Genomic DNA, 19,698 nt, shown 5'->3' on the forward strand with positions numbered 1-19,698 from the left:
TAGTTCCCTTTCAGTCGGTCACTCTCGACGTCACGTCGGATGACCGACGAATTGGGGATCTCGCTTAGAGAGACCAATCCACTTTGATTGTAAACTAAACGAGCCAATGGACATTGGAATGCGATGATTGCATCCAGCTGCCGCTGATCGCAGCGTGAGTATAACTAGGCAGCAGATGCAACATACTCAAATTTCCGCTGAGGAGCCGAGCCGGTGACCCGGCTGCTCAGCGGTGGTACAGCAGCCGTGGCGACGTGACATCTCCTTTCCCTCCTTCAGGGAACGAGGGTTACATAAGTAACCGAGATGTTGCCTTTCAATCAGTCACTCCGAGTCACGTTGGTGACCGACTAATTGGGATCCCTACCAATGCGCCATGGATGCTGTCCCTTCCAGTGTCTTGTGTGAGCCTCTTGTGGCCCTTTTTGGTGTAGGCCGGGGCTCGTACCAAGAAGGCCAGTCACTGTTGTCGTTGCACTACCCACTCAGTGAGATTGGATAACACCGGGAAAATGTACCCGTTCTACTTAGAACCGGAACGTTGCGGAAGCTCCATCCTTACCAAAGGAGGTTTCGGAAGCACTTACACGTATGAACAACCGTTTAGGAGCATATGGAAGATTAGAGGTGATTGTAACCCTCTTGGAAAAAGGCAGAAAGTCTGCCGGGGAAACACGGGCTCTGAGGCTATACCGTGGACTTTACACTTATGGGATCCACTTAGGTCTCTACATGTGGAACCCAGCACTCTACCTGTTCTCACGGATTCATCGAGTGAGGGCCTGGCGCCGGACGTTCCGCCACGTCTGGCTGCCGAGGGGATGAAGGAGGTCGACGGGGTCTACAATACGGACTGTCTGGAGCGGTTTTAGCAAGCCGACACTAAACCGCGGACTCTCAGTGCTTCTACCCATTTGAGGTGAGAACACAGAAGGATGTGAAGGATGAGAATACTGATCTTGCTCCACACGAAGGCTATAGAAACTAGTGAACGTGTTGGGGGTCGCCCAGCCCACAGCTCTACAAGTATCTGTCAGCGAGGCACCACAAGCCAGCGCCCAGGAGGATGCAACACTTCTAGTAGAGTGAGCTCGCAACCTGAGAGGGCAGGGCACACCCTCGCCCAGCCCACAGCTCTACAAGTATCTGTCAGCGAGGCACCACAAGCCAGCGCCCAGGAGGATGCAACACTTCTAGTAGAGTGAGCTCGCAACCTGAGAGGGCAGGGCACACCCTGTGCCTGATAAGCCAGGGTGATGGCATCCACTATCCAGTGGGCCATCCTCTGCTTAGAGATGGCATTTCCCTTCTGCCGGCCTTCGTAACAGACAATCTGATTTGATCTGAGGTCCTGAAGCTTTGTGTCCGGTCTACGTACCATCTCAAGGCTCAGACGGGATAAAGCAAAGCTAGAGCTGGGTCTGCCTCCTCCGGGGGCAGCGCGTACAGGCTCACCACCTGATCTCTGAAGGGAGTAGTGGGAACCTTGGGCACATAGCCAGGCCGGGGCCTCAGGATTACCTGGGAGTTAGCCAGCCCAAACTCTAGGCACGATTCGTCGACTGAAATGTGTGCAGGTCCCCTATCCTCTTGATGGAGGCCAGTGCACGCAGGAGCAGAGTTTTTATTGATAGAAACTTCAGCTCAACTGACTGCAAAGGCTCAAATGGGCCCTGTTGTAGTGCTTTGAGCACTAGAGACAGGTCCCAAGAGGGTATAGAGGGGAACTGGGGAGTATTTAACCTTCCCGCCCCCCTAAGGAACCTGATGACCAGGTCATGCTTCTCTACTGACTTCCCTTCCACGGGGTCGTGGTTAGCAGCAATCGCAGCGACATAAACTTTAAGGGTGGAGGGAGACAGCCTTCGCTCCAACACCTGCTGCAAAACGGACAGTACGACTCTGATCGGGCATCTTCGGGGGTCTTCTCGGTGAGAACACCACCACTCGACGAACAGGTTCCACTTCAAGGCATAAGCGTGTTTCGTAGACGGTGCTCTCGCCGAAGTGTTAACTACCTCCTGGGGTAGGTCACCTAGAACCTCTGCTTCCATCCAGGGACCAGACATGAAGTTTCCAGAGGTCTGGATGCGGGTGCCTCAGGGTGCCCCGTCTCTGAGTCAGTAGAACCTTCCTCAGAGGAATCTGCCAGGGAAGGGCTGTCACGAGGAGCATTAGTTCTGGGAACCAGGTCCGAGAGGTCCAGTAAGGCGCCACAAGCAGGACCTGCTCCTCGTCCTCCCTGATCTTGCACAGCGTCTGTGCGAGAAGGCTCACTGGGGGGGATCGCATACTTGTGAAGGCCCCACGGCCAGCTGTGTGCCACTGCGTCCGTGCCAACCCCCTCAGTCTCAGTCAGGGAGTAAAACAACTGGCAGAGGTCTCTGGAGAGGCAAACAGGTCTACCGGAGCGGCTCCGAAACGTTTCCAAATCAGCTGGACCGTCTGGGGATGGAGTCTCCATTCCCCAGGGAGAGCAGCTCGGGACAGCTCGTCGGCTGTACGGTTGTGCAGACCAGGAATGTGAATGGCAAAAAGCAACCTCAGACGCTTCTGACTCCAGAGGAGGAGTTGCGACATGCGACGGGAGCGTAGACCACCTTGTCGGTTGATGTACGCAACGGTCGCAGTGTTGTTCGTGTGGACCAGCGTGTGCTTGCCTCATAAGCGCCCTCTGAGACGTTTCAAGGCAAGACGTACTGCTAACAACTCTAGGCAGTTGATGTGCCAGTGCAGTTGGGGGCCCGTCCAAACCCCCGACACTGCATGCCCATCGTACGTGGCCCCCCAGCCGGTGGTAGAGGTATCCGTGTAAACCACAGCATGCCTTGGAGACCTGATCCAGGGGCACTCCTGCCCGGAGAAACGCAAGGTCTGACCACGGGGGGAAGGTTTGGTGGCAGGCCGGTGTGACTTGGACTCGGTGAGTGCCGCATTGCCACGCCCACCTCGGGACTCGCCCATGGAGCCAGTGTTGAAACGGTCTCATATGAAGCAGCCCCAGCAGCGTGACTGCCGCTGCAGCTGCCATATGCCCCAGGAGCCTCTGAAACTGTTTCAGTGTGACCGCCATCCTGCTCTTGAACATATTCAGGCAGTTCAACACCAACTGAGCACGCTCCTGCGTGAGGTGTGCTATCTGGTCGGACGAATCCAACTCCATACCGAGAAAAGAGATCCTCTGCGTTGGGGAGAGTTTGCTCTTTGACCCAAAGGCCCAACCGGTTGAGGTGCGAGAGCACCAACTGATCCTGAGACTGAGCTAGTATGAGCCAGTCATTGAGGTAGTTGAGAATTCGAATGCCCTGCTCTCTCAGGGGAACAAAGGTTGCCTCCACAACTTTCATGAAGACACGGGGCGACAGGGACAGCCCGAAGGGCAGGACCTTGTACTGGTATGCCCGCCCCTCGAACGCAAACCGCGGTGAAGGTTTGGTGGCAGGCCGGTGTGACTTGGACTCGGTGAGTGCCGCATTGCCACGCCCACCTCGGGACTCGCCCATGGAGCCAGTGTTGAAACGGTCTCATATGAAGCAGCCCCAGCAGCGTGACTGCCGCTGCAGCTGCCATATGCCCCAGGAGCCTCTGAAACTGTTTCAGTGTGACCGCCATCCTGCTCTTGAACATATTCAGGCAGTTCAACACCAACTGAGCACGCTCCTGCGTGAGGTGTGCTATCTGGTCGGACGAATCCAACTCCATACCGAGAAAAGAGATCCTCTGCGTTGGGGAGAGTTTGCTCTTTGACCCAAAGGCCCAACCGGTTGAGGTGCGAGAGCACCAACTGATCCTGAGACTGAGCTAGTATGAGCCAGTCATTGAGGTAGTTGAGAATTCGAATGCCCTGCTCTCTCAGGGGAACAAAGGTTGCCTCCACAACTTTCATGAAGACACGGGGCGACAGGGACAGCCCGAAGGGCAGGACCTTGTACTGATATGCTTGTCCTTCGAACTTGAACCGCAGGAATGGCCTGTGGCGCGGAAGGATCGAAAAATAAAAGTACGTGTCCTTCAGGTCAATCGCTGCAAACCAATCTCAGGGACGGATGCACCCGTAGATGCACTTCTGCGTGAACATCTTGAACGTTAGCTTGTGAAGGGCCCGGTTCAAGACACGCAGATCCAAGATTGGTCGTAACCCACCGCCTTTCTTGGGTACAATGAAGTAAGGGCTGTAAAACCCCGTCTTCATATCGGCTCAAGGGACCGGGTCTATCGCATCCTTCGCCAGTAGGACTGCGATCTCTGCATGCAAGACAGGGACATCTGCAGCCTTCACTGAAGTGAAGTGGATGCCCCTGAACTTGGGTGGACGCCGGGTGGACTGAATCGCATAGCTGAGTCAGATGGTCTGCAGGAGCCAGTGAGACGGGCTGGGTAGCGCTACCAGGCACCCAGACACCGTACAAGTGGGACCACCGACGTACCCATGGTGGGGCAGCGAGGCAGACGGACCGAAGAGGGGTCTGAGTGTGCGGTGCAACACTTAACTGGTTCCACGGTTTAGCAGAGGGTGCGTGAGTAGGGCCTTTGATGACGCTCTCGAACTGCCCGCTGCTGCCTGCTGGCGAGAGTTATTGAGATTTTTGGAAACAAAAGATTCTCCACCGGCCCTCCTCCGGGGGAGGGAGAGGTGCGTTCACCATCTCCTGAAGAGCAGTTCCCTCTCTCACTGGGTCACCCGTCCTGGGGCTTCTTGCTCTTCCGCTCACTGCCAGGTTTGACGGGGGCCTGGACAGGCGGGGTGGCCTGCCTACGCCCAGCTTCACGGTGCTGCTTGGCTGGAGGCAGCTGCGGATGCGGCGCGTGAGTGGGGGCGGACGCAGGGGGCTTCCCTCGGCGACGAGCAGGCTGGGGCACTGCGGCCGGTGGACGAGTGGAGGCAGTAGTTGCCCGCCAGGGCAGGATGTGTCGGATCGCCTCAGTCTGCTCCTGTGCAGCCGAGAACTTCTGGTAGAGGTGGGCGATATAAGCTAAAATTCATATCACTATATTTTACACTGTCCAGACGATATCGATATTATATTGCGATATGAGAAAAAAAAATACAGGCAAAATATTTTAACCTTATATAACTAGACAATTTTTTTTATTGTGCTATTGTTTTTCTCAAAAAGTGCAAATGTGCAACATGAGGTAGGCCTGTATGAATTAAATTAAATTAAATTAAATATTGTGTGTTTGAGTAGGCCAGTGGTTCCCAAACTTTTTCTGCCAGGCCCCCCTTTTGTAGTGAAAAATAATGGAGGGGCGCTTTTTATTTCACTTCTTTTGGACTGAAGCACTGCAACACCCGCTGAGTGCCATTAAACAGCTTGAAAGATCAAAGACAATTTTTAATATAACTCCGACTGGATTCGTCTGAAAGAAGAAAGTCATATACACCTAGGATGCCTTGAGGGTGAGTAATTTATGGCCTAATTTTCATTTTTGGGTGAACTAACCCTTTAAGTATATTCATAATCTGCTTTACATTTAACTGGCACTGGAAGTCTTTTCACAAACTTGTAACTTACATGCTCAGAGCAGAACCATGCATCGTTCATTTATATTTCTACATGGCTCCCTGCAATACAACTCTGATACTTCAATTGCGCCATCACCAACAGTGGTCTGTTACTGATACAACCACAACTGCTACAACTAATAATGGAGCGCTCAAGCGGGTACTGCGAGTCATGATGAGGTAATTAAAATGTCAAATTAATATTTTGCGTTCAATTAACTTATCAGACAAGCGGCCACATGATAAGCGGGAAAATTACGCAGTGTAGTCTTTATCACCCTGCAGAGGTTTATTTTGCAAAATAATCTGCTGACTGTACACGATCCCTCAGTTTGGCAACCACTGGAGTAGGCGATTTGCGCTCAATTAATTTGGTCGGTTACGATGCTCTATGTCAGTACTTCTCAAAGTCCGGACTCCGGTCCGGACCCGGACGGAATTCAGTCCGGACCCGCCTCCATTTCGTATTTCAAGAACACTAATTATTTCCTACTTTGATAAACGCATGTTAAACTTGTAAATCATATGTTTAGTTTTTAAATGTCTTTTTGGAGATGGTCCGAAATGAAAGCGAAGGCGAGATATTGAAACTTTTCCTTCATGACATTTGTTGTCATGACATCCAGTGAGCGTGTGACGTTTGACATAATCAGACGACATTTCACCGCTAATATGAGTAATTTTTTATTTATTTATTTATTTTTGTTATCAAGTACTTAGATTATGGCCATTTGACTTATAGCAGTGTCCAGTGTTTCCCATACATTGAGTTATTTGTGGAGGCCCGTCACAAATTCAAAACTGACCGCCACAAATAGATTTTCCAAAAGGATTCTACTTTGTTGAATAAACTGAGCACTGCACGTTTCAAAATTAAAATGCAGCGCGGGTGTTTTTATATGAATGTATTCCAACAGCGCCTCCTGCTGGCAGAGAATCAATTTGCATTTGCAAGTCTGTGGGAAACGCTGGTGTCTGTCAGCAAACATAAACAAAAAGCATGCTTCAGAAGTGTTTTGAGAAGGTGCTTTGAGCCATGTATTATTACTATGAATTAGGCTACTACTACTACTACTACTACTACTACTATTACCATCTTGTGCCCTGCAATAATCATTTACTCAAACTCGCTTTTATGAGATAAAGGGAAAAAAAATCGGCCAAACATATCGGCCAAAAAAATCAGCATCATATATCGGCCATCGGCTGCCCTGATGTCTAAATATCGGCATCGGCCAGAGAAAAACTCTTATCGGTCGACCTCTATTGCTGACACTTAAATTAATTGTTTTGCCACTTTTGCACTTTATTTTTTCAAAAAATGTATGTTTATTTGTTATGCATGTTATGTATGTTTATTAAAAACAAGTTTTGTAATAACCAATTGTTGTGGTCCGGACCTTTGACACTGATGAAAATTCAAATTTGGACCTTTGAATGTAGACTTTGAGAACCCCTGCTCTATGTAATTGATTACTAATGCCTGTGTAGTACGGCATTGCACACAGAGGACTAAAACGTTCAGCCTCGACCCTTTATCGTCATTTGTGTTAAAATTTGCAAATCGTTCAAAATTGAACAAAACAATATAAATGCAAAATTTGAATTCATGAATATATAACGGTATCCACGGTATAGCAAAATCCATATCATAGAACAACAGTCACTTTCATACCGGTATAGCACCCACCCCTAACTGCTGGGCCATGTTCTCGACTGCGTTGCCGAAGAGGCCAGTCTGGGACACAGGAACCTAGAGGAACTGAACTTTGTTGACGTCCCTCATGTCGACCAGACACAGCCAGAGGTGACACTCCTGGACCACAAGTGTGGACATCACATGACCCAGAGAACTCACGGTGACCTTCGTCGCTCGGAGCGTGAGGTCAGTTGCGGTTCGGAGCTCTTTCAGAACTTCCGGATCGTGACCACCCTCGTGCAGATCCCTCAGTGCTATAGCCTGAAGAACCTGCAGTAACGCCGTAGCGTGTAAGGCAGAGGCAGCTTCTCCACAGGCCGCATAAGCATTGCCGGACAGACCAGACGAGTACTATGGGTGCAACGGTTCAACTTACTCACGGTTCGGTTTGTATCACGGTTTGCTATGTTAGGGAAAAAACTATATTGTCAAATAAAAATAAAGAAAATAAGAACAAATAATCTAATTACAAGCAACAGCACAAATAAATACAATAGAGCAAAGATACAAATAAAAAAAACTGTGCTTTTCAGGTTTTTTAGGTAGGTCTAACATTAGTTTTTAGGTACAGAAATTGAATAAAGTAATCAAATGTAAAATAACATTGCATATTTGACTATAAATTAAAGATTAATCCTTATTAAAGTTACAAAAGTTATTCAATCAAGAGCAGTGAGTGATTTCTTTGTTGTTGCTATTTGATTAACATTAAGAAAGTGCTGTCACTTTAAGAGAACGCACTGATCCAGTGCACTGCTACTGTATGTTCAGCCGGCTATGTCTGCTAGGATACTCACCAAGATGGGCATTTTGACATAATTTTTGAGTGAATTTGTCCATTCAAGCACAATACTTCAAAGAGCGCTTCATATTTGCACACGTTCATGCACTTCGGATGAGTGCACACACAGATCTTCTCACTGCGCGCACGAGTTCGCGTCTTCTGGCTCTTTAATATTTAAACTGGCCAGGCTTACATGAGTTTAGTTTAAACACAGATAGCAACGTGTGCTGTTCACTCATTTGACTTGAAATTGTAATTGTAATTTGTTCACTGTTTTTCAAATGTGCAGAGACAGGTCTGTCCCAATACCTATACCTGACATACACATTTCTTGCATGTGGCCCAAGTGTTAAAGTGGGCGTAAAGACCGCAGGCCTGTGTAACTCTTTTGATTACCCGATGGGACACGTCTGTTCAATTTAATTGTGCTGCTTTTACTTGAGTGAAAAGCAGCTGGAATTGTACAGAATATACATTCATCTCTGGTCCAATACAATGTGCAACACTTAAAGTTTTACTTCAGAATTATAAATAATACCTAATTATACCAGGGGCGTACCTTCCATATAGGCTGCGAATGCTCTGCATACCCAAGCCATTTGAGAGAATGAGTTTGCAGACTGGCTAATTAATATAAACGTGGACTGGAGTGGTATGGAATTCTTGTGGATTACTGTGATTTTTTTGTATAGACAAATGTGTGTATGGACAAATGGCATCTAGCAGAAAAAGCAACAAAAAAAGCCTTTTTTGAGGACAGCACTAATGCAATATTACTTTTATGTAAAGAGCAACATAAAACAAATTTAAACAACTGACCACCAACTCATTTAAATTTCAAATAAAGTGAAACGCAGTCAAAAAAGGAAGATAGACAGAAAGCTAAAAAGAGAAATGAGGGATTGTAAAAGATTCCATTAGGATTTCAAGAGAATAATTAACTTTAGGAAGGAACCCCCAATAATTTTTCTTAACTATATACAAAAACAAAATTTGTTTTTTTAAGAACATTTATCACTAAATGTGTATGTTACGAAGATACACTTTGTTGTTTGAACAACCAATCAGTAATTTAAGTCACAATCCCTGAAGACTACATAAAACTGCATAACTTACATAGAAATTGGGGAGGCACATATCAAAGGATTTTTAATAGCCAGCAGGCTTTAGTTCATATGAACCATGATTGCAGGGACATTTTCATTCTAGAGAGTATTTAATTGAAAAAAAATAAATAAATGTTTGTGGGTAGGCAATAATGATTTTTGGCTTGTTTTCTTAGGGAAAATACATGTTAAATTGTGTTACATAAAAACAAATGAATAAAATAAGATAAAAATAAAAATAACAGTGGCTATTTCTTGCAGTTCATTCACTGCAATGGAAATGGAAGGTTACAGGGACAGTTCAGCCAAAAATGAAAATTCTGTCATCATTTACTCACTCTCATGTCATTCCAAACCTTTATGAGTTTCTTTCTTCTGTTAAACACAAAGGAAGAGATTCTGAAGAATGCTCCTGTGGCTCAGTGGTAGAGCATTGCGTTAGCAGCGCAAAAGGCTGTGGGTTCAATTCCCAGGGAACACACATACTGGTAAAAAATGTATAGCCTGAATGCACTAAGTCGCTTTGGACAAAAGTGTCTGCTAAATGCATAAATTATATACATAATATACATAATATAATAATATACATAATATACATAAATACATTAAATGTTGGTTATCAAACAGTTGACGGAAGCCATTGATTTTCATAGTAGGGGGGAAAATGCTACAACCCCAATTCCAGAGAAGTTGGGACATTTTGTAAAATGCATTAAAGCAAGAATCTGTGATTAGTTAATTCTCTTTAACTTTTATTTAATTGACAAAAGTACAAAGAAAATATTTCCAAAGTTTTCACTGACCAACGAAAATGTATTTTGTAAATAATATGAACAAATTTTGTTTTTGACGGCTGCAACACATTCCAAAAAAGTTGGGACAGAGGCTAAATAAAAGTGAGAAACCGTCATGCTGTGGTGTTAAATATAGCCACATGTGCTCAGGAGTACTTCAGAAAGCCACTGTCATTTACCACAGTCTTCTGCTGCATCAAGAACTGCAACTTGAATCTCTGTTACTCCAGGAGAAAGCTAAATGTCAACGCTATGCAGCGATGCTGCTGGGTTCTCTGGGACAGAGCTCATCTCAGATAGTCAAAAAGACAGTGGAAATGTGTGCTGTGGAAAAATGTCCCAGCTTTTCTGGAACTGGGGTTGTAGTTTGTTCTTGGATGCATGCCATTAGTACCTTATCTGCCTTATTTCAAGCACTTCCTTCCACTTCACTTAAACATACACTCTCTGACTACTCAACTCGAGAACTTCCAATACTCAAAATGGATCCAATTGATCTGCAACCTAATAGAAGGGATGTTTCAGGCAGCTCTCTATCCCAAAATGCAATTACATTTGTGAAGTCACAGCAGATCGTGCTTAACCCACACAGCTCTGACAGTGGAAATGTGGGCTGTACTCAGATGAGTCCACATTTCAGCTTGTTTCTGGGAAAAATGGTCCCAAAGTACCAAAGTTCCAAAGACCAAAGGGACCATCCAGACTTTCATTAGCGACAGAAGCAAAAGCAAATGTCTGTCATGGTATAGGAGTACAGCAGAGCAAACGGCATGGGTGACTGAAATATGTGCAAAGGTACCATTGACATGGAAGCGTGGTTTCATAGACAGAGTGAATGTGCTAGACTGGCCAGCAGATCTGTCCTATTGAAAATGTATGGCTCATCATGAAAAGGAGAATCAGACAACAACAATCACAGACTGCTGTGTTTCTGAAGTCTTGAATAAAGCGAGATTGGACAAAAATTTTGCTTGCAGAACTTTAACAATAAGTATCCTAAACAATGAAACATTGTAATTAAAAGGACCGTTGATGTGACACAGTGTTAAACATGCCTCTGTCCCAACTTTTTTGGAGTGTGTTGCAGCCATCAAAATCAAAATGTGTTCATATTTACAAAATATATCTACGTTGGTCACTGAAAATGTTGGGAATCTTTTGTTTGTACTTTTGTCAATTAAATAAAAGTTCAAAGAGAATGAACAAATCACAGATTCTTGATTTTATTGCATTTTACAAAATGTCCCAACTTCTCTGGAATTGGTGTTGTATTCATCTTTATTTCCACAGAGTGAAAATCCTAAAAGAAAAGGCTCTTCCAGATATTGAGAACTACATGTTTGAGGAACACGATCAAATCAGACAAGCTGCCACAGAGTGCATGTGCAATCTGGTTTGCTGCAAAGAGGTATAAAATACCCATTGTATTTTTGGATGAACTATCCCTTTAAGTTTCATTGAAGCTTTGTTTAAAAGAACCAACTTATAACAACTCAACTCACACTTATCAAACCACACTGGTCACAATGCATGCGAGAGAATGATTCAATAGAATGGCGTGCTGTCTATTTACTAGTATTTCACTAGTATTACTAATATTACCCTGGTGTATTACCCAGTGTTCGGCCATACACCAATAACATTTTCTGACAATTTTCCCTGACAATTTTCAAGCGACAGCTGAAAACTCATCTCTTTCGACGCTACTTGACTTCATCCTAAATTTAAAAAAGAACTTTGTCTTTCTCTTTATTTATTCCTTCCCTTTCTAGCTTGTACTTATTTGAACAAATGCCTGAAACTTGGTATTACGAGCACTTCCTGTGTCTGTATGCCTCTTTAAGAAGAATTGCTTTATGTATTCCCCAATTGTAAGTCGCTTTGGATAAAAGCGTCTGCAAATTGACTAAATGTAAATGTAACATTACTTGCCCACCACAGTACCGGCCACACGCTCGTTTGCTTTTTTATAGAACTAAAAACAGTTTAGTTCGGTTGGACACTACAATTGTAAACTGAAAGCATCTGCTCTATACAGTACGAGCTGCAGAGCCGCTCACAATGCAGCAAGAGTCAGGTGTAAAGATGTAAGACAATTATCTTTTCTTGTAAATGTCACACCAACATCGCAAATTCAAAAGGGAAAGTGAAAGAGTCCAAAGCTTCGCCCACCCCCAATGTTACCAGGAATACCGGTTTTGTTTGCCAACTATTTACTGTCATTGCCATGGTGGTACACAGTTATACAGGTATACAAAGGTGCTGTAGATTGAGAAGAAAACACAGTAATTTAGCAGATGTTCAAGAATCATTAATAAAATCTGGTTCCAGTAGTTTTTTACTTCCATTATACTTCCATTCCATATATTTTAGGTCCATTATATTCTGGAGTAAGGGTGTGCGATATGTAATGTCTACGATAATGTCATAATTGTTGTTTTAATCATGCGCAAGCACTATTGAGCATATCACCGACTTTGCAAAAAAAAAAAAAAGCACTGCATGATGTGGTCTAATACAATGTTAGAATGACCCCAAAATTCAATATGTGGGGGCAAAAACGCCCCTGGCCTGTATCAATTTGTCTTATATTTATATACACGACACAGTTAAGCAGTATTACGAGAGCAAGCATGATTTGTTTTTCTACAAATATCTGCATGATTGCAAACTTGATAATGATTTTATACAGCAGTTCAATAAACAAGAAATTAATAAAACTTTGCCTCTTTTTTTCAAAGCTTTACACACAAATCCAAGAATTGCACACACAAAATGCAAAATGCCTCACATTTCTTGCAAAATGAAGCACTGCATTCAAAATATCACAAACACATCTCAAAACCCCTTTGCCATAATATTAATTCCTGTTAGATTTTTGTGTGTTACATAGAGAATTGTGTGCTGTGTTTTGCAAAAAGTGTTTTATGAAATTGAGTCAAAGGCCGAGAATTAACGTATGGTTTTGCAGATTTGGTGTGTGGCTCTGGTGTTTGAGTGTCAGGTTTCAGAAATTGTGAGACAAGTAAAGATTTTGTACGACGGCGTTTTAGTGCCACGTTAATTTTTTTTTTTTAAATCTAAGATTACGAGATTGAAGTCGCAATATTTCGAGAATAAAGTCGAAATACTACGAGAATAAAGTCGAAATATTACTGTAAACACAATATTGTAGTTTCAAACAAAGCCACAACAGAACCATTATGCATTGTGCATTTACATTTTTTATCTTTTTTGAAGGAATCAATGATTCAGTGACTCATTCATCAAGACTTGATCTGTTCCTGAATGAAACAGCAGTTTAAATGAACTGACTGAATGAATGATTTAATGACTCACTCATTAAGTGTGTGACTTGCCCACACCTACCGGAGGTTTTAGCTTTTATTTAAGCATTTAAACTATTATTTAATTTAAAACAACAACTAAATTTCATTTCAATTTTCAAAATATTATTTTTAAAACATTAATCTCATTATTCTGCATTATGCAATTTTGCAGTGTTAATACATCTGAATGTTGCTTTAGATCAGGGGTGTCAAACTCATTTTAGGGTGAGGGCCGGATGAGAAGAAATGTCGCCATTAACGGGCCGAATCAACTTTTTTTTTTTTTATCACAGTGCACCAAATTAAAAATTAATTTGCAAAAAAAAAAAAAAAAACGAAAGACACTATTCTGTAAAACTGCATTTAATAAGACCTCGGAAACTGTTCATTAACACTCTTATTCCTTTTTGAAAAAATATAATGTTGTCTAAGTAATGGCAATCAAAAACTTTGAATATGAATATTATTTGTCATTATTTGAATGCTATTTGCTATAAACTGCTATAATCTATTTGTGTACAGACAGTTACATTAAATATAAACAATAATTTACAAACTAGAAAAACACTTCACAATTTAAAAAACTGCCTTCAACATATTTAACAACTCAGTAGTATTTCTTATATAAGGAAAAATAATAATAAACAAAATAATTTCTTTATGGTTAATGCAAATGAAAAATCATTCGCTTTGGATATGAACATTAAATAGACACTAGAAATGAGAACTTTCCTTTAACAAAGAAATATCTAGATTGCATTTGTAAAGCATTAAGTTTGACATCATAAATCACATACACATTATGATTTTAATTCCTGCTTCCTGACACCTGACATCTCTTTTCTTCAACCAGTGCATCAACATCAGCAACCAGTTTTTGAGCCGTTGCCACTCTCATAATGTCATTTAGATGTCTGTGTGTGAGTCGAGAGCTAAAAATATTTATTTTATATTATTTTTCAAATCATCCCACGGGCCGTATTGGACGTCTCAGTGGGCCGTATGTTTGACACCCCTGCTTTAAATGCAGCTTCTGTGCCACTCCTGCAGTGCAAAAAAATTGATTTTGTTGAACTGATTTGATTGGTAATGGCCCTAAAGTGTCTTATTATTCTAATTGACCTTTAATGTAAGAAATCGACAGAAAGATGATGTATATAGTTTTAACTGTAAAAATGCCCCTGGAAATCAGTTAAATTGCAACTTAATAGTTTCTATCACTGCTGTGAACTGACCACCGCACAGAATATGATGTGCATGAAAAGCTTCAGGAGTCAGCTGTCACCAGCACAAAAACACACTCTTCAAAATACTGTCTCATTATCACGATCAAGTGTAGGATGTGAGTGGAGGCATTAGAAGCGGAGCTGGTTTAAGCAGTACAGAAGCTGTCTTACAGTGAGCAGAATGATGCTGGGGGGCTTCATGGGGTATTCAGGGGGCAGCACAATCCGACCGTGATACACTCCGCCATCAAAATCAGAGTCTGGAGGTCCTCGAACGGAGAAGTGCCACTCAAACAGGTTATCCTGACGAACACAGGACAATCACTCGCTTGAGTCACTCACTCGGTGAGGAGTATAAAAACAACATGGTAGCACATACTGATCATACTTCAAACAATAGACTTGCAACGTGTCATTAATAAGACAATCATAACGATATTAAAGTATATTAGCAGTGTCTCACCTCCAGTGGCTGAGCGTGATAATGTTCTGTTGGGTCCCGGAGCTCTGCTGCCTCTTTCATCAGCCTCTTCACAGCTAAGAAACGTTAGAAACAGACACAAGACTGCTGCTGATCTGTCCTTGAACTGTGCTCTTATGTCAATATCTGCAGCAAATATTCAATATACTGACTCTTTGGCCTGGTGCTGGTGAATCTAGTTTAAAGTGTCTATGTTTTACAGTAGAGCTCTACTAGATTGGTTTGTATATTAGCCTCTCGCGAAATTATGTGAAGACCAAACCGAATAATTCATTTGTAGTGTTTGCAAGGCAAGCATCACTTCAGTATTTCATACTAAAATATATGCATTCAATTTTGTGCATAACCCATCCTTGACTGCACACATGAATGATTTCTCAAATCATACGTGCTTTCGCTTTTCTAAGTGATCAGACTTAGACGACAAAACAAAAGGGCAAAAATCCCGCATAATATCAGAGACTTAAGGGTGGATCGTAAGTAACCAGCAACCACTAGAGATTCAAACCATGCAATAACCCAAATAATTAGCAAAACACAGCCTATAGCAAATGACTCAAACTAAAAATGATTGCAAGACAACTATGCACTAAAACAAAAAACAATAAAAATAGGCCTAATCAACATAAAAAAGAAACAATTAACACAATAGCAAAAAGCAGTAGCCTAAAAAACTAAAATAGCAAACAAAATAGAAACACATTCTGCACTGACTAATTTTTGAAACTAAAAAATGTGTAGCACAAAAATGTACCAATATAAAAATGTGCTAAAAATCTGGATATCATATCATGTCAAAAAAAAATATTAGCATATTGTTGGGCATATGAAGTTTGTGATAATATTATTACATTCCAAAGTTTGAGTTCAATGATATTTGTGTTTGTTTATTCAGGATAAACAACACTGTGTAGGTTTGAACTTAATTGCCACTGTTAAAATCCTCCGTTTATAACAAATAGTATTTGACTGGCAAAACAACCAGTAAAGTACAGCACAAATGAATATGTTTGTACAATTACTGTATCAACGTTTGCTGCTTCTTCCTAAACACTGTTGTAGTGGCAGCACCATGGCACAGTGATGGTACTATGAATACCACGGTATTTCACGATTATTATATTCACGTACCATGGTATTTACATGGCATAGGATTTAGTTTGATCACAGATACAGGGCTAAAACAGCAAACAGTTAGACGCTTTCCAGCACAGTGTGAGAGGAGTATTGACACATGAATGAGCTCTGAGGCTAATCATGGCCTTTACAGAGTCGAATGTGTGTGTATCTCATATAGAGCGCATAACTGATTTATTGTTTATGATGCAGGAAAGATGGGATGGCATACCTGGACTCTTCAAGTTATATTTGCTCTCCATGTCTGAAGAAAACTCAAGCTGTGCTGATATCTTCTGTTCTAGTTAACGGTGTGTGTCTTTGGGATTTCGGCCAGGTGTTAATCTAGAGCTGTAATCCTGACGAGGCAGCACTGAAGCTTTCTTTCCTACTGTCGAGATGAATTTTCTCAGATGTCACTTACAAAATAAAATTAAAACAGGAAGTAAAATGACACTTTGAATCGCAGAACTTTATTGACGCGCATCACAGCGCCCTGTGACGTCGTTCACTGAAAACGAAATATGGCAAGCTGTATTAACATACCATTTAGATGATATTTATAAAAGGAGAGCAGAGGGGGCCTTCATTAGATCCAGACAGAGGTGGCTGGAGAAGGGTGAACAAAACTCATCTTATTTTTTTCAATTAGAAAAAAGTCATTCAAAAAATAAAATTTTACATTTGAATAATAATGGTATATTAACACATGACCCAAGATCTATTGCTGGTTATTGTTCATCATTTTATAGCTCTCTTTATGAATCTAGATTTAATGAAAAGGATACCTCTGATTTCTTAGATAGCCTTATTAATACTAAATCTATAAGTGAAGACAAAAAGGAATTGTGTGATAATTCTATTTGTATAGAGGAAGTTTTACATGCTATTAAGGAACTTAAGTTAAATAAATCCCCTGGTGTGGATGGATTAACTTCCGAATTCTATAAATCTTTTTCTGAAGAACTTGCTCCTTTTCTCTTAAAACTTTTTTCTCAGAGTATAGACCTTGAAAAGCTTCCACCCACCCTCACACAAGGCTTAATTACTTTAATACCGAAGCCAAAACCTGGCTACTGTAAAGTGTTGAATTTGAGTGATTCAATCAAAATAAAAAAAATTAAAAAGCTGTATTAACATATACTTTTTGTGACTCGCAACCAGAGACTGTCCTGCATCTTTTTTGGCATTGTGTTCATACAAGAAAACTTTGGCAAGACATTTGCCAGTTCATTATAAACTTCATACATAATGACTTTGAGCTTTTCTTTAAGGATGTTTTGTTTGGAATTTTCACTTTTGAGAAGCAATATGGAAATATTTACTTTCTCTGCAACTTACTTATTTTACTTGCCAAATATTTTATCCACAAATGCAAGGTTATGAAAGTTACCCCCCACTTCTCTTACTTTCAAGAAGATATTAAAATGTATATTAAATCTTTATCTACCTCCTGTAACAAAAAGGCAACTAAAACTTTGAATGTATGCTCACTTTTTGGTGTTTTTGTATAATTTTTATCTGATAATTATTTTATGTTTTGAGGGAAGAGTATGTTTTTTGTTGTGTGATCTGTTTATTTATTTTATCTTATTTTTTCTCATTTACTTATTTATTTTTCTACTCTTTCTCTTTTGATTTGTAATTGCTGTATATTGTTTGGTCACCCTTGAATCCCTGGCTCTTTTTCTTGGCATATGTTCTGTCACACTTGTATTTCTGAATAAAAAAATTTTAAAAAGCTGTATTAACATACCATTCCAAAAAATTCTGGGAAGATTTATCTATATATATTCAACAGAAATCTGGTTATAATTGTGAATTAACATCCAAAGATGTTATCTTATATTTTGAATCAAAAAATGCATCTGTCAATTTTATGATGAATCTAATGATTTTATTTGGTAAATTTCATATTCATAAAAGTAAAAGAAATAGTTCTAAACCCTGTTTGAAGGTCTTTATGACTGATTTTCATTTGTATTTTGAGTCTCTCCAATGTATTGATAACAAAAAATGTAGAGATACAATTTTATTCGCTAAAGAGTTGAAGTTACTTGAAAATTGAACGGGTATATGCTGTCTTTTTTTTCTTTAAGTATTATTATTGATTTTTATTTATTTATTTTGTTCTTTTTTTTTCTATGTAATGTAAACCCATTCCTTTAATTGTGTTATCTTTTTGGATGTCTTGTTAAAGTTGTAAATGTTGCATGTTATGTCTTTAATGTCTAATAAACTTCGGGAAATACATCTGAAAGTACTTCATAATATTTATGTTAGTAACTATACTTTATCAACATTTATGGATATTGATGAAAAATGTTCATTTTGTTCAGATCAGCCAGAAATAATTCTACATCTTTTTTTTTTTAATGTTACCATTCCAAAAAATTCTGGGAAGATTTATCTATATATATTCAACAGAAATCTGGTTATAATTGTGAATTCACATCCAAAGATGTTATCTTATATTTTGAATCATAAAATGCACCTGTCAATTTTATGATGAATCTAATGATTTTATTTGGTAAGTTTCATATTCATAAAAGTAAAAGAAATATTTCTAAACCCTGTTTGAAGGTCTTTATGACTGATTTTCATTTGTATTTTGAGTCTCTCCAATGTATTGATAACAAAAAATGTAGAGATACAATTTTATTCGCTAAAGAGTTGAAGTTACTTGAAAATTGAACGGGTATATGCTGTCTTTTTTTCTTTAAGTATTATTATTGATTTTTTTTTTTCTATGTAATGTAAACCCATTCCTTTAATTGTGTTATCTTTTTGGATGTCTTGTTAAAGTTGTAAATGTTGCATGTTATGTCTTTAATGTCTAATAAAAATTTTAAAAAAAGCAACAAGCTTTTCTTAGAGTAATATTACAGAAGACTATAGGGATGAAAAGTAAAGCAATAAGGATGTAAGAAAAATTATATAAAAAATTATAATTAAATTATACATTTCATCATATTATTTTTAAAATAATTTTTATATAATTTTTAACTTGAAATTATATTAAACAACATTCCAAACAAACATTTTTGTTTGAAACATTTATATTATTATACATTATTATACACTCTATAATAATAATAATAATAATAATTTCTTATAGCAAATATTGAAAATAAAGTAATAATTGTAGTGATAACAAAAAATGTAGAGATACAATTTTATTCGCTAAACTAAAGAGTTGCAGTTACTTGAAAATTGAACGGGTATATGCTGTCTTTTTTTTCTTTAAGTATTATTATTGATTTTTATTTATTTATTTTGTTCTTTTTTTTTCTATGTAATGTAAACCCATTCCTTTAATTGTGTTATCTTTTTTGATGTCTTGTTAAAGTTGTTAATGTTATGCATATTAATGTCTAATAAAAAAAATTAAAAAGCTGTATTAATATTGGTGGATTGGAAGTTTTGGATTTCAAAGAAATAGTTCATTTAGAATTAGTTAAAAAAATGTCTCTGTAGTAATAATTCAATTTGGTACTATATCCCCAATACTATATTTCGTAGATTAGGTGGTCTAGATTTTCTTTTTAATGGGGTCATATGATGCGATTTCAATTTTTACTTCCTCTTTGGAGTGTTACAAGCACTTGGTGCATAAAGAAGATCTGTAAAGTTGCAAAGACTAAAGTCTCAAATCCA

At 40.0% G+C, this 19,698-nt stretch overlaps 1 protein-coding gene across 1 annotated transcript in view; it reads right to left on the minus strand.

Moving 5' to 3' along the window:
* The window catches only part of LOC107660519 (ubiquitin-conjugating enzyme E2 J1-like), a 46,553-nt gene extending 30,028 nt beyond the window's left edge, over positions 1-16,525 (minus strand). The window contains exons 1-3 of the mRNA XM_016449839.1: positions 16,274-16,525; positions 14,908-14,981; positions 14,616-14,747 (exon numbers count right to left, since the gene is read on the minus strand). Of these exons, the coding sequence (XP_016305325.1) occupies positions 14,616-14,747; positions 14,908-14,981; positions 16,274-16,304 (237 nt within the window). The 5' untranslated portion in view covers positions 16,305-16,525. The remainder of the gene's footprint in view (positions 1-14,615; positions 14,748-14,907; positions 14,982-16,273) is intronic.
* Between the last annotated feature and the right edge of the window lie 3,173 nt (positions 16,526-19,698).

This window comes from Sinocyclocheilus anshuiensis, unplaced genomic scaffold, assembly GCF_001515605.1.
Source record: "Sinocyclocheilus anshuiensis isolate Anshui unplaced genomic scaffold, SAMN03320099.WGS_v1.1 scaffold659, whole genome shotgun sequence".
NCBI lineage: Eukaryota > Metazoa > Chordata > Actinopteri > Cypriniformes > Cyprinidae > Sinocyclocheilus > Sinocyclocheilus anshuiensis.